At 28.8% G+C, this 15,106-nt stretch overlaps 2 protein-coding genes across 3 annotated transcripts; one reads left to right on the forward strand and one right to left on the reverse strand.

The window, feature by feature from the left end:
* Window positions 1-202: 202 nt before the first annotated feature.
* On the forward strand, window positions 203-3,976 carry LOC113796454 (uncharacterized). Its single transcript, XM_027346728.2, has 2 exons — window positions 203-3,013; window positions 3,081-3,976. Exons 1-2 carry the CDS (start codon window positions 1,557-1,559, stop codon window positions 3,559-3,561), a joined length of 1,938 nt encoding a protein of 645 aa, XP_027202529.2. The 5' UTR covers window positions 203-1,556; the 3' UTR covers window positions 3,562-3,976.
* On the reverse strand, window positions 3,355-14,078 carry LOC113796430 (zinc finger SWIM domain-containing protein 8 homolog). Of its 2 annotated transcripts, XM_027346703.2 has the most exons (7): window positions 13,620-14,078; window positions 13,181-13,522; window positions 11,294-11,584; window positions 11,062-11,219; window positions 5,255-10,970; window positions 5,013-5,196; window positions 3,355-4,935 (listed from the first exon to the last, which is right to left on the reverse strand). In XM_027346703.2, exons 1-7 carry the CDS (start codon window positions 13,885-13,887, stop codon window positions 4,725-4,727), a joined length of 7,170 nt encoding a protein of 2,389 aa, XP_027202504.2. In that variant the 5' UTR covers window positions 13,888-14,078; the 3' UTR covers window positions 3,355-4,724. The 2 variants fall into 2 exon arrangements, with proteins under 2 accessions (XP_027202504.2, XP_075678356.1); XM_075822241.1 differs by lacking the exons at window positions 13,181-13,522; window positions 13,620-14,078 and adding an exon at window positions 12,327-12,484.
* Between the last annotated feature and the right edge of the window lie 1,028 nt (window positions 14,079-15,106).

The raw sequence follows: 15,106 nt of genomic DNA on the forward strand, positions 1-15,106 counted from the left end.
GATTTGATTGATGCGGCTTGTTGTTTGTTTTTGAACAAAACTAAACTAAATGAATTGGTTTTTCCTTCTTCTTCTTCTTCTTCTTTATTTTTCCTTCTTTGTTTTTTGGCTCCCAAAAAAAAAAACGTTAACACTTGTCCTGTCCTGGATCATCAATGATTGCAACAAATTTTTTCCCAAAAAAACAAAGCAAAGCGAAACTGAATTTTAGCAAAAAAAAAGTATTGGACGCCTGTTGAACTTATTTATCTCTTTTTTTTTACATCCAATGATGACCATCGCAGTCATCGTCGTCGTCGTAGCCGTCTTCGTTGTCGACCATAATCATTGAGAACATGATGAAGAGACATGTTGATGACGAACAAACAAATGAAAAAAAACTCGTGCAAAACAACATTGAAAGATCTTGATCTTCATTTTTTTTTCTGTTTCTGTTCCAATCCACTATAGTGTGAGTCTTATGATGTGAATTTTTTTTTTCATTTTCTCGCTCGATCTCGCTCAAATCAATGGCAAATCTTTTTTTCACTTTTTTTTCGTTTTTTCATTTCGTTAAATTCCATTGAATTGAAAATTTTAAATCCGTTTTTGTTTGGTGATGGTGGTTGATTATCATCGATAAAACGCCTCGGCATTTTTTTGTTTCTCCAAAAAGTTTTCACTAAATGTTTCTTGTCCATTTATTTCAACCATCCATCCACCCAATCATCAGCTTAATCATCATCAATGATTCATTCATTTCAGTGCAAAAAAAAAAATTTGTATCTTGGTTGTGGACATTATAGGAGAGAGAGAGAGAGAATAAATAGGTTGGTGTCGTTATTTCACCTGCAAAACAAACGTCATATCCTGGGTGTGTGTGTGTGTGTGTTTGTTTTGTTTTTTTAAAAAAACATTTTGTTTGGGTGTCAATTCGCGAATTTAATTGAAAAAAATGTGTTGGTGTTTTGCTGATATCATCATCATCATCATCCATTGATAATTCAAATTAAATTAAATCAAAAGACAGTCAATGGTGGAAATTGAAATTGACAGATTCTTTTTTTTTTGCACTTGGCAAAACATTTTGTCGTTTCTTCTTCTTTGCTTCCTTCCTTCAACGTTTCCCTGTGTGTTTTTTTTTAATGATTTTTTTTTTGTTTTGTTGTTTTCAATTAAAATATATTCATATGGGATAATCGAATTTTGAAAGTATTTTTTTACTTTGATGGCTTTTTTTTCCCCAACGAAATTGATTGAATAGAAAAAAATCAACAATCATCATCAGTAAAAAACATGATTTGCTTGTTTGTTTTGTTCAAATCATTAAGCGATATTCATTTCTTTCAAACCCTGACCAAAAAACCAAAACAAAAAGTCGTTTGTTTTTCAATCAATCGATCGATCGATTGATTGATTGATTGACTTTTCTCTCGCTCTCTCTCTCACTGTATACAGGAAAAAAAACGAAAAACAAAGCCAGAAGCCATTGAAAATTTGTTTGTTTGTTGGTGGTCATTTTTTTTTTTTTTTGATTTAATCAATTAAAAAATCAAAAAAAAAAATCAGAAATCAAAATGAAATCAAACAATTTATTAATCAATCAACATAGATTATTATTAATGATAACAACAACAACAACAAAATTAAAAGATCAAGGTTATCGATCATCAACATTACCATTAACTATCATTAAATTTTTCATCATTTTAGTCACCATGAAATCATTGTCATCATCATCATCTCCAAAAACATTATTCTCATCATTGATATTCAAAATCAAATCATTGCCATCATCATCATCATCATCATTACAAATATGGAAATTATTATCATCGATAATTTTATTGATATTCATTAATTATATTGATTGTCAATCAATTACATCATCATCATCATCATCATCATTACCATATCGTCATGGTTTAGCAAGGTATTATCATCATCATCCATCAAGATCACCATTATCATCACCTAGATCATCATCGAATATAATACATAATTCATATCCATTATCATCAACATTTACATCATATTCAATAACATTACCTGTTCATCAACAGCAACAACAACAATCATTAAATATTGAAAGACAATATGGACCATATCAGCAAAGTTATTATCAACCGCCACCATCACCACCAAATTATCAACCACAACCACAATATTGTCCAGAAACTGGTCGTACTGTATGTTCAAAAGTTCCTTATTATCCATCGGATGAAGTATTTTTATTAATAAAAATGGCCAAAGCAAAACGTTTTAATATTTCATCAGAATTTATTGATGAAAGTGAAAATGATAGTGAACCATATTTTGATGATGATTTTGGTGAACAATATGGTGATATTTATACAAAATATCCATATTCTGAGCCATATAATAATTATCATAATCAACAAACGCAACCACAACATCCACCACTTTCACCTGGTCATCAATACCAGCAACAACAAAGACAACAACAGCCATATCGATATCGTATGAATTCGATTATCATAAATCATGAACAACCACAACATCCATCAATCGTACAACATTATCATAATTTAGATTGGAAATATATTCGTAATATAATACCATCATCGAATCATCAAAGATATTCAATGATTAATAATAACCACAATAATAATAATAATAATAATCCAATCAATGGTGGTGATGGTACGATACAATCGATTAATTCAAATTCCGGAACAATCGATACGAACAATAACAATCATAATTCAATAAAATCAATGTATTCTCATAATGGTGATCATAATCATCATCAATCTTTTTCAAATAATCATTATAATAATCATCAAAATCCGAATGGTGGTAATCAAAATCATAATGGTCATAATGGTGGTCATTCACGTTATAAACGACAAGCAGATGAAACATCCATTTCAATTGAACCATTATGTCCATCACGTACAATATTATTAGAACCAAAAGCAGCATTAAATGATCGTCGTCAATGGAAATATGTTGTTAATATTGCTGATCGTGATCGTCGTTTAAGACAGGCAATTAAAGTTGAAGTTTGCATGTAAGTTTTGTTTTTTGTTTTAATTTTCGGATAAACTTTTTCTTAATTTAATTTTTACTATATTCAGGACACCAAATTCACCATGTTCAAATCAAATATCATTATCATTTGGTTTTGTATCCAGATGTCGACAAAAATATATAAAGAAAAAATTATTATCATTAGATGAATCTGGTCAATCGATATCGAGTGAAAATTTTTTCGCACCATCATGTTGTGTTTGTGAAGTAACCAGAGATGGTAATTCACCAATATCACCAGCCAATATTCCAACATCATCATCATCAAATTTAGATACAGCATCCATTGCTACAGCTGCTGCTTCTGCTGCTGCTGCAGCAGGATCAACAATTTCAGAAACAACAACAACAAAAAAACGAATCAATGATAGTAAACGTAAACCATTATTATCAATGGAAAAATTTGATATCGATCGTTTACAATCGGATGCTCCATCATTACCATCAACAACGAAAACAATCAATCAAAATGATAATAGAAAAACAAGAAATAATAATATTGATCAAAGAAAAGGAATCAAAATTTAGACCAAAAAAAAAATCCAAATAACGAAATGATATAATAGTGAACATTATTGGTGGACATATTCACCAAAAATATCCACCGATCAACTGAATATTTTATTTTTTTCTTGTACGTGGTTATAATTTATTCCGAATGAAATTGAAACCAGGAAAAACAAACAAACAAACAAAATGGTCATCGAATCACCGTCGATCGATTGGAATCTAATATAACCATCTTTTTCGGTGATCAACAGGTTGATTCCACAAAAATTTCAAAACAAAAAAAAATCTTAAAAATCAGATGAGAGAAAAGCCAATAGGGTTTAAAAGTTGATAGAATCTTTATTTTCATTTTTTTAATTTTTAATTTTTAATTTTTTTTTGTTTTATAATTTTAATTACTGCAAATAAAAATGTATTGAGATTGTGTATGTAATTTGTAATGCTGTTTATTATTTTTTTGAAATTGTGAAATTAAAATCATTATTTTTACATTTGTTGTTGTTGTTGTTGTTATCATATTGAAAATCATATTATATATCACCTTTAAAAAAAAAAAAAAATTTCAGTCGACATTTTTTTTCTGTTTTGTTATTATTATTATACAAAAATGAAATTAAATAAATAAAATTGATTTGATGAGATAAGAGCAGGCTAAATTTTGATGATTGAAAAATTATTTGTTTTTTTTGGTAACTAAAAAAAATAGGCTAAAATATTGATTCATTTGATTAAATTTCATCATTATAATTCTATCATATTTCGTATTAGATAATGATGATAATGATGTTCAAATTGATTTAAATTAAAAAAAAATTCATTCTAAATTCTACCTAGCTAGTAATAAGAATATCTTTTTCATATTACTCAAGCTGTTGTTCAATTGAATCATTGTTTTTTTCTTTTAAAAAATTAATAAATATATCACGAATTATGATTCAAATGATAATGGTAAATGGTAAATGGTTTTCCGTGGTTAATTTCATTGATTCAAAAAAGAAAAGCTAAATTGAATTGAATTCTATTCATCTATTTTATATTAAGTTTTGTATTTGTAATGAATTGTATCACGAATATAATATCATAAGAGTTTCCTATAAGAGTTTTTTTTCGAAAAACTCGCGAAAAAAAATTAATTACAAATCTGAATTACAATCTGAAATTATTATATGTTTTTATATCAATCATGTTATTAACAATGCTTTGGTAATCTGTTGCCATAATTCTTTTTTACAACTTTTTGTTCGTTTTAATTTATGTAAAAGATCATTAAATTGTAAATTACCACCAGGTATTAATTGAAAAACTGATCGTGCTGTACGTAATGTACTAATAAATTCATCATAATCACTTGATGCAATATTCATTAATTGAAAATAGATACCCGATGTAAACCTATTTATGAAAAGAAAAAGAAAATAATATATTTTAAATATTTTTTTGGAACAATTTTCTTTAAACAAAAAACTTACATCATTTGACATTTATGTATAAGCGGTGTTATTATATGTGATCGTATTGTATGTACATAGGCTGTATTATTGTATTGATTTCCATAAATCCAAATATTAGAATCGAATATAATATCTTTCAATACGAATGGTGATGAAATTGCTGATAATGCACATAGACAATATTCTTGAACATATTGAGTACCTATAAAAAAAATAAATGAAATTTAGTTACACAATACTGATTACAAATAAATACATACCAAGTTTTTTAGCAATCGACAAAAGCCATCGAACATCTTCACCATAAGATGGATTACGAGCATATTTTGCTTGTGGTCTATCATCATTAACACGACGTGCTAATGCTTCCATTGCTAACATACCGACACGATATGCTGCATGTAAATAAGTTAATTCTTTTGGACATAAATTATTTGTTTGTTGTTGTTGTTGTTGTTGACCAACTGAATGATGATGATGATGATGATGATTTGAATGATTATGAATCGGAATTCCATTCATTTGATTAGAAGATGTATTACCATTTGTAATGTTAGTATTAGTGTTAGTGTTGGTTGATGATGATGATGATGATGACGATGATGATGGCTGATATTGAGCCAGATGATCAACAAAAACTTTAAAATTTTGTCGCATATTTTCTTGTGAAGCCATTAAATTTGGTGGCATAAATCTTTGTATTGGAGTAAATGATGATATAAATGGATATGGTAAAATATTACCAGCTGGAGTAATGTAATGTAATGATGGTGGTGGTGGTGGTGGTATATTGAATGGCAAAGGCTGTTGTTGTTGTTGTTGTTGTGAATTATTAGCAATTGGATAGAAATAATTTCCATTTGATTGAAACATTGATGATGATCCAACACCAACATTAATACCATTACTACCAATATTAGAAGATCCTTGATTTGTACCATTATTAACCGGATTAATTGAAGTCAATCCCGAAGAAGAAGAAGATGATGAAGAAGAATTAACAACAATCGGTGATGAAAGTAATGGTGTATTCGATAATAATGGATAATATTGAGCACGATTGTTGTTATTATTATTACATTGTTGTTGTTGTTGTATTGGATTATAATTTTGACCAATTAATGTTGTTTGATATGTTGATGATGAAGATGGATTTTGATGATAACCACGTTGTGCATCATATAAAATAGCTGGATTTGGTTGATAATAATTAGCCATCGGATTAGATTGTTGAACATTATTATTATTATTAAGTTGTTGTTGTTGTTGAGAAGGATTATAAAATAAATATGGATTATTCATATCCGGAATAGATGAATAAATATTCTGTCCATTTGGAAATAATGATGTTGCCGGTGATGATTGATAATGATGATGATGATGATTATGATTATGATAATAATAAGCAGATTGATCAATCATTGGATTATTATTATTATTATTATTAAAATGATAATAATGCATAGGATAATATCTTGAAGGAGATGACATAATATTTTCTGGTTCAGGAATTCTAAATAAATCACGTCTTTGTTTATATAGATCAATAGAATCAAAAAATTCTTGTTTTGCTTTACAAATATGTAAAATATCCGGTCTTGATGGATCAAAATTTGTGTTTGTCGTTGTTGTTGTTGTTGATGTTTGTAAATTAATTGATGATGATGATTGTAGATCATTATTATCTAATGTACAATATTCATCATCTACATCATCATTATTATTATCACCATTATTATCATTATTATTTGTATCGTTATTATTAATATTCATTTCTTGTTTAGTTTTAAAAATTTGAATAGCTTTTTCATCAATATATAATTGAAACCATTTTCTTGCAACATCAAATAATACTTCTGGATAAACACCACCACCTTGTGCAGCTTGTTCAACAGATAAAATAGCACGTTCAAGCATTTGTTTATTTTGTTCTTTACATTGTATTAATGCACGTTGAATTTCACTTGGTGTTAATGCATGTGCATGTGGTAAACATGATAATGCTAATTCACCTGCTGCTTTTATCATTAATGATTCTTGTGAACGTGATGCACGATCAGCTAATGATGCTACTTCCGATGGTGTTAAATGTCCTTCCCATGTATCGATTAAAAATTCAATAGCTTGATGACCAATTTCCATTGCTTGACATGTTATCCATGATACATGTGATGAATAAGTTCTTGATAACCAATTTGGTGAAACAGCATTATGTAATCCAAGTGCATATAAACCAATTTGAAATGCACACATATGTAATAAACGATGTGGTGAACGACAATTTTGTGATGATGGTGGTTGTGTAAATAATACTGTTGTATTATTACCACCAGCTTTAGCTAATAATGTTTTAGCTAATTCAAACATAAAATGTGCTGATGCTTCTGATGGTTGATTTGGTATTATTGGATAATGACGTTTACCTTTATAACGTAATGGTTTTAATGATTGTAAACCATTTGTTGTGGATGATGATGGTCCTGCCGTTGTTGATAAATGATGATATTGTTGTTGTTGTTGTTGAGAACCTGATGATGATAATTGATATGTTGTTGGCTGTTGTGAACAAGTTGATGGTGTTGTTGTTGATGGTTGCGATGATGATGATGTTGATAATGTAGGACCAGGAGTTACAAGAATCGATGAACCACCACCAGAAGAATTTGAATCCAAAATCTTTTTTGATGATGATGATGATGATGGTCCAGCTTTTGGATCGATTGAAGAACATTTTGAATTATCATCATCATTATTACCATCAGTAGCAGTAATGGTAATTTTTGTATTATCATCATTAGAATTATTGATTTGATTCGGATTATTATTAGATTTTTTACAATCAGAATTTGTTGATAAAGAATCATTACTACTTGTTTCACTTGTTTGACTACTACTTGTTTCATTTCCACTACCACTACTACTACTACTACTACTATCAGAACCAGAATTTGATTTATGAAATAATGTTCTTCGTATTATTGTTGGTGAATTATTATCCGATGATGTTGTACTACAATCATTTGGTTTTGCAGTTGGAGTTGATTTTATATTAAATTTTTCAAATTCATCAACCATATTCCATTCGGTTGACGATGATTGTTGTTGTTGTTGATCATCATTATTATTATCATCATTTTCAGTTATGATTTTTGAGGTAGTTTGTTTCGGTGTTGAATCTTTTGTAGATGATGATGATGGTATAGGATCAATAATCGTTGCTGTTGATTCTATGGTTGATTTTTGAACATTCGATGATGATGATGTAGATTTTGAATTTACATTATTCAAAGATTGTTGTTGTTGTTGTTTTTTACTACTATTAAAAATTGGATGTATTTCAAGATCTAATAATTTTTCCATTATTAAATCTAAACGTTGTTTATTATCTTTATAATGTACTAATAATTGTAATGCTAAATCACCACGTTGTCTTCTAGTTCCTTCACAAAGTAATGGATGTTCAGCTTCCGAAACTTTTGCTTTCAAACCAATCGCAGCAACAGTTGCATCAAATAATAATCGTTCATCCGTTGGTAAACGATATTGTCCAGGTATAATTTGATTTGATGAAAGAAATGCATCAAATAAATAACTAGCTAATGATAATGGTAATAATGCTTCACCACGTGTTGTTAAACGACCATCACGTAATTGTTCAGCTTTTTCACGTAAAACATTTAATGCATTTGAACATAATGGAATTTTTTTCAATAAATTTACTAATTCTTGTTCTTGATGTGCTAATTTTACTTCTAATGCTTTTGTTGATGCTGGTGGTCGAATTAATTCTAAACCAAACAAACCAATTTGAAATGCTAATAAATGTGTTTCTTGATTTTCCGATAAAACTTGACATAAAAATGCTGCTTTTGATAATGTTGATGATGATAATAATGATATTTGATGTAAAATTGGATTAAATCGTATACGATTCATACGTTTTGTATGATTTCTTCCTGATTGATTATTTGCTGTTGTTGTTGTTGATTGATTTAGTTCACCATTTTGATTTTGATTATTTAAATCTAATTTTAAATCAGGTGGATTAGCTAATAATTCTTTAGCTAAACATTTTGATAAACGACATGCTTCATCAACATAACCATGTGCATATAATGCTTCAGCTCTTGCAAATAATATTTCAAATGAATCATTTATTGATTTTATTTTTGTTGCTTGTAATAATATTGGATCCCATTCATAATCATCTATTGATGAATTTTGACATATTTCTTGTTGATGATTATCATCTTTATTATTATTATTATTATTATAAATATAAATTTGATAATCATCATCATTATTATTTGAAATTTGTTTTTGTTGTTGAACAATATTATTATCATTCGATTCTTCAGCTTGTTGTTGTTCTTGATCATTTGATGAATGTTGTTGTTGTTGTTGTTGTTGCTGTAAACCTGATGGTCCAGGTATTGGTTCATCTAATTTATCACCATCATCATTATCATTATCAACACTACTTGCAACTGAATATCTTTCCCAACAAATATCTTGATTGCCAGAATCATCTGATTCTTCACAATCTTTATCTTTTTGTTGTTGTTGTTGTTGATTAGATTTTCTATTTTTATTATTTTTATTTGTTTTTCTTGATTTTCGATTATCACCACCACTACTATTTGTATCACTAAATTGATCTGATTGATGATTTTGTTGTTGTTGTTGACAATTCAATGTTGATGGAGATTTACCATTATTATTATTATTATTATTATTATTATTATTATCATTAGATGTTGTTGTTGGCCATGAACCACCAATCATTGAATCATTAAAATGTAATGTACTTGTTATTGAATGATTAATTGTTGTTGAATTTAATTGACCATGTAACCCATGTAAATATGGATCATAATAACAATGTATTTTTTTCTGATTAGTAATACCAGGTATTGGATAATTATCCCAATTAATTAAACAACTAATCATAGCCGGTTTAAAGCCAGAAAATATTGTTAAATCATTGAATTTTTCTGAATTCAAATTATTATTATTTGTTGTTGTTGTTGACGTTGTTGTTGTTGTATTCGTAGATGATGATAATGAACGAAATGATGAACGATTAAAATGATAAGGATTACTATAACAAATAGCACTAGATGGTTTTAAACGATAAATAACTGATAATGTTTTTAAATGATATTCTTTCAATTGTACATATAATGTATGTGTATCTAAAAATGAATGTGCTGGATTTAATGCTATTAAACGCCATAATACAACAATTTCATCACATAATGAACAACAAGCATGTTGTGATGCATAAATATTTGAATGCATTGAACGATTATTATTATTATTGTTTGAATTTGAATTACCATTACCACCATTATGATTATGATTTGTACCACCACCACCACCATTATGATGATTGTTATTGTTGGAAAAACTATTTGGAGGACAACCACGATTTAATGAAACATTAGTACTAAACCACCAAATCAATATTTGATCACAGCTTAATAATTCTTCAGTTAAAATTCGTAATAATGGTATAGCATTACGATCATGACGACGTAACATTTCTCTTACAATAGACAAAAGATTCCAAAGACCTTCTGGTTCACGTCCACGTAATGGTCGTAATAATGATGACCATTCGGATGCAGCAGGTGGTGCTGTTGATGATAAATAATTTACATCCGAATAAACCATTGGTGATGGTATACAAAGTTTTATAACAATTTTTCGTATATTTTCATGTAATTGAAATTCATCTAAACACCATTTAGTTTGTTCATTTGCTGGTGCACCAGCAGTTGGATCAGGTGCACCACGTACTTTATTAATATTACTATTTTCATTCAATAATAAATCATCCAATAAACTTTGAGCAATAGGAAGAATCGATTGTGGAGATTTTGATATTAGATACTGAGCAAATTTTTGTAATTGATCACGTGATAAACGTGTTAATGATTCGGAAACTGGTGCACGTAATCTTACTTTATTTGGCTAAAATTATATAAAAACCGAAACAAACAAAATTAATATTAATACCTTAAAACCTATTTTGTTATATTTTTTTGGTTTGTTTGTTATTTACCTGATAAATACGATAAAGACAAACAGCAACAACATGTGAACACCATGATGATTGTGATGTACATGTACAATTACATGATGTTATACGACAACGATCAAATGTAACAGCAACTGTACATGGTTTTGTTGATGTTAAAACTGTAGCACTAAGATGAAAACCTGAAAAAAAATAATTTCAAATTAATTTTTAATTTAAAACAACAAAAAAAAATCAATTTTTTTTCAAGACTAACCAATTTGTAAAACACAATGTACCGAACCAAAACGATACATTGTTTCACCTTTTTGAAATTCATCAGCCGAACCATTAGCTAAACAAGAATATAATCGTATATCTTCTTCATTATCGGGAAAACTCCAATATGCAATACGTAATTGTAATTGTTCAGGTAATGGACTACAAACACGTTCAACAATTTCAAATGATATATGATATGCAACTGAACGTGCTGCTAATTCTGTTAATGTTGGTGGTATATTTATGCCCATCATACAGCATGGTGGTATTTGTTGTTGATCGATTCCTGTTTTGTAAACAAGAAAATCAAAAATCAAAATTCAAATTTCAAAATTTCATAATCAAAATGTTTCATAATAAATGAATAAAACCTGTTTTCCAGGTGTGTATTTCTGTGTTCCATGAATGCGGTCAACAATAACAAAATCCTTCAATTTTTCTTTCATTTTTCAAATATGGATTTCTTTGATTTTTTTTTGCAAATACAATCTCTCTCTATCTATCTAGATTTATATCAATTTCCAAATTTGGTCATTGTTGAAAAAAAAATCCAAGTTCAATTCAGGTCATGATATTATTGATATAATTCGAAACAACCAAATTGGAAATTTGGATAATAAAGGGTTATATATTTTTTTTTCAATTTCCTTAAAATACCCTTAGGGTCTTTTGTTAGAAAAAAGAATATCTTAAAACTAAAAAAAAAGAAAAACAGAAAGAAAGTTTCCTCCCCTTAGAAACAGACAAATGATTATCGTCATCATCATCATCAAACATCATTAACATCTTGAATAAATAAATAAAAACTACAAGCCGCATCATTTAACCTTCAACGATCCAATAATCTATTCAATCTTGATGATGAATAGCTCAGACAAACATTTCATTTATATTCACAGATCGACTAACCAAAGTATTTCTTTTATCCAGCCAACAAAAAAAAAGTCCAAAAATATCGCATCATTGCGCTGGGTACCCGACCATCCTCCCCCCTTCGTCAATTGAATTTTCAAACAAAAAAAAATTACATAATATATGGCAGGCAAGCAGGCAGACTAGTTTTTTTTCACAGTCAATAAGTGGACTAGCCCAACCCAAACTATGAACGAATGAATCAACCAAACAAACAAACAAACAAAAAAAAACGAAAAAAAAGTAAAATTGAACAGAACAGAACAGAAATTTTTTAACTTAAAATTGATGTGCAACATTCACACAGACACAGAGAAAGAAGAAAATAAAATAAAAAAAACTCTCCCTCTCTTTGTGTTAAATAAATAAAAAAGCGTGTATACACTGAATGAATGAATTCTTATTATCCTCTTCCTCCTACACATCATCATTCTTAAATAGAAATAAAAATGATAAAATAATGACGAATGAGGGGTTAAAGGCAATAGGTCGTCGGCCCTAACCAATGGTAACACACACACACACAAGGCTAACCAAACAAAACAAAAAACACCAATCCATCCACAATAACATAAAAAAGTAAAACACTGACTGGCTGAGACGAAACACTTTTTTCAATTTCAATGCGCATGCTCGAAAAATGGATGGCTTGCATTTTTTATTTATAAGGGTCTTTTGATTTTTACATAAACAAATGGCTGGCTTGCATTGGAATTGGCCTTATGACTAAGCTAGACTTCGTCTACTTAGTAGACGAAGCCAATGGCCAATGGCTTGCAATGCTAGTATAGTATATGTGTGATACATAGAACAATGAAAATGAAATGATGTGAAACAAACCAAACACACACACAAGACCCTGTGGAAAAATTTTTCAATTTCGACTCACCCATCATCATCATAAAATGATGATAATGATGATGGCTACTTTTCTTGTTTTAAAAAAAAGTTTTACAAAAAATTTACAAACCTGAAATTCTATTATAATCATTATTATTTGGATTAATTAAAAAATTTTCTGATTGATTTGTTGATAATGATGATGATGTTGCAAATGCTGGTGTCAAATGATTTCTTGATGTTGATGAAGCGGAAGCCGATTGAACAAATTGATTTGGATTATTTGTTGTTGTTGTTGATGAACCATTATTATTATTATTATTATTATCACCAGAACGATTATTAATATTATTTAAATATGATGATGATGATGATGATGTTTGTTGAGGTAAATTAAATTGAGTTCGACGTATTGTTTCATTCGTTGTCGATGATGTTGTTTGTTGTTGTTCTTGTCTATTTGTTGTAATTCCTAAAAAAAATTTTATTTTATTTTCCCCAAAAAAATTAAATTAATTTTGTTAACAAATTATCATCATTTTTAAAATAATAATAATAATAATAATTACCACTACTGTTTGATGGTAGATGTAGATGATGATGATGATGATATCTATTTTGATGGCCATGATTTGTTGTTGTTGTTGTTGTTGATGTTGAGGCCATCGAACCATTATTATAACCAATATGATGTATATTTAATGAATTATCATTTGTTGTTGTTGTTCTTTTCCATCCACGCCAATTATTACAAATTGATTCCGGTTCAGACATCCATGAATCATCATCAAATGGATCTTCAGGTGAACTATCACCCCAACTAAATACATCAGTCATGTTCGATTCGAATGTTTTTGGATTTCGAATGTTTTTGGATGATTCGAATGTTTTGATGATTCGAATGTTTTTGCTTTCGAATGTTTTGAAGAAGACAGCAGGAAAGAAAAAACCAAAATCAAGAAAAAAAATATTCTTCAAGAATCGATGAAGACTACAGAATAAAATTATCTTTCAAAATTCAATGATAATTCTTTCAAAACAACAATCATCAAACAAACCAAAAACACACACACACAAAAATCAAACAAACGACAATCAAACCAATCACACAGACGACGAAACAAACAAAGAAGAAGAAATAAATAGAAAATCTCAACACACAACCAAACCAAACCAGAAAAAAATGTTTCGATGTTTCAAATGGTTGATGGATGATAATAAACGAACGATAATAACAATGATGATGGGTTATGCTTTCAAGAAAAGAAGAAGAAGAAGAAAAAAAGCTAAAAGCAAAGAATAATGAATCTTTTCAACAACAAAAATTTTACGACAACAGTGGAACGAAATTGAGCGATGATGATAATGATGATGATGAGGTGAGTAATATATTATTATTGTGAGGAAGAACAAAATATCCTTAGAAAGATATTGATGAAACAAAAAAAAATGATACAGAATGATATAGTGAAGTGAGGATACCAAACAAAGATAAAAAGATCCCCAACAATGATGATGATGATGATGATGATGAGGTTAGTGAGCTAGAAACGAAAGAAAGAAAGAACAAGATATATACACGGAGGGTGAGAAAGATATATATCTTAATTGAGGAAGAGGAGGAGGAAGAGGATATATATCTTGATTTGAAGAGAAAGAGGAGGAGGGATTTCCTCATAGCTCCTCCCATTTTTTTTTTTGTTGTTGTTGTTGCCATAATGTGATAATGGTAGTAGTAGCATAGTGATCAGTTAGTAAGTGTGATAATGATTACTTTTGATTGTTTTCCCCCGTTTTTTTTTTTTTTTTTTGGATTTTGGGGGTTGGTTACAGAAAGAACAATAAAGGTAGTGGTATAAATGAAAGAAAATATGATTCGAATTCATTTAATTTTTTTCCTCAATCCATAGATGGCGATAGATTCGATTTTTTTAAGCGAAAAAAATTTTTAAGCGAACAAGCATCGATGATCATATTTTCTCTGCTTGCTTGCTTGTTTTTGATATTGGATCCATTTCGAATAATGGTGGGTAGTCTTTGGGAATAAAAAATAACC

Source organism: Dermatophagoides pteronyssinus, unplaced genomic scaffold, assembly GCF_027571235.1.
Source record: "Dermatophagoides pteronyssinus isolate colony J.1.1.1.1 unplaced genomic scaffold, Derpt_VIB-CSIC_2022.12 sq0016, whole genome shotgun sequence".
NCBI lineage: Eukaryota > Metazoa > Arthropoda > Arachnida > Sarcoptiformes > Pyroglyphidae > Dermatophagoides > Dermatophagoides pteronyssinus.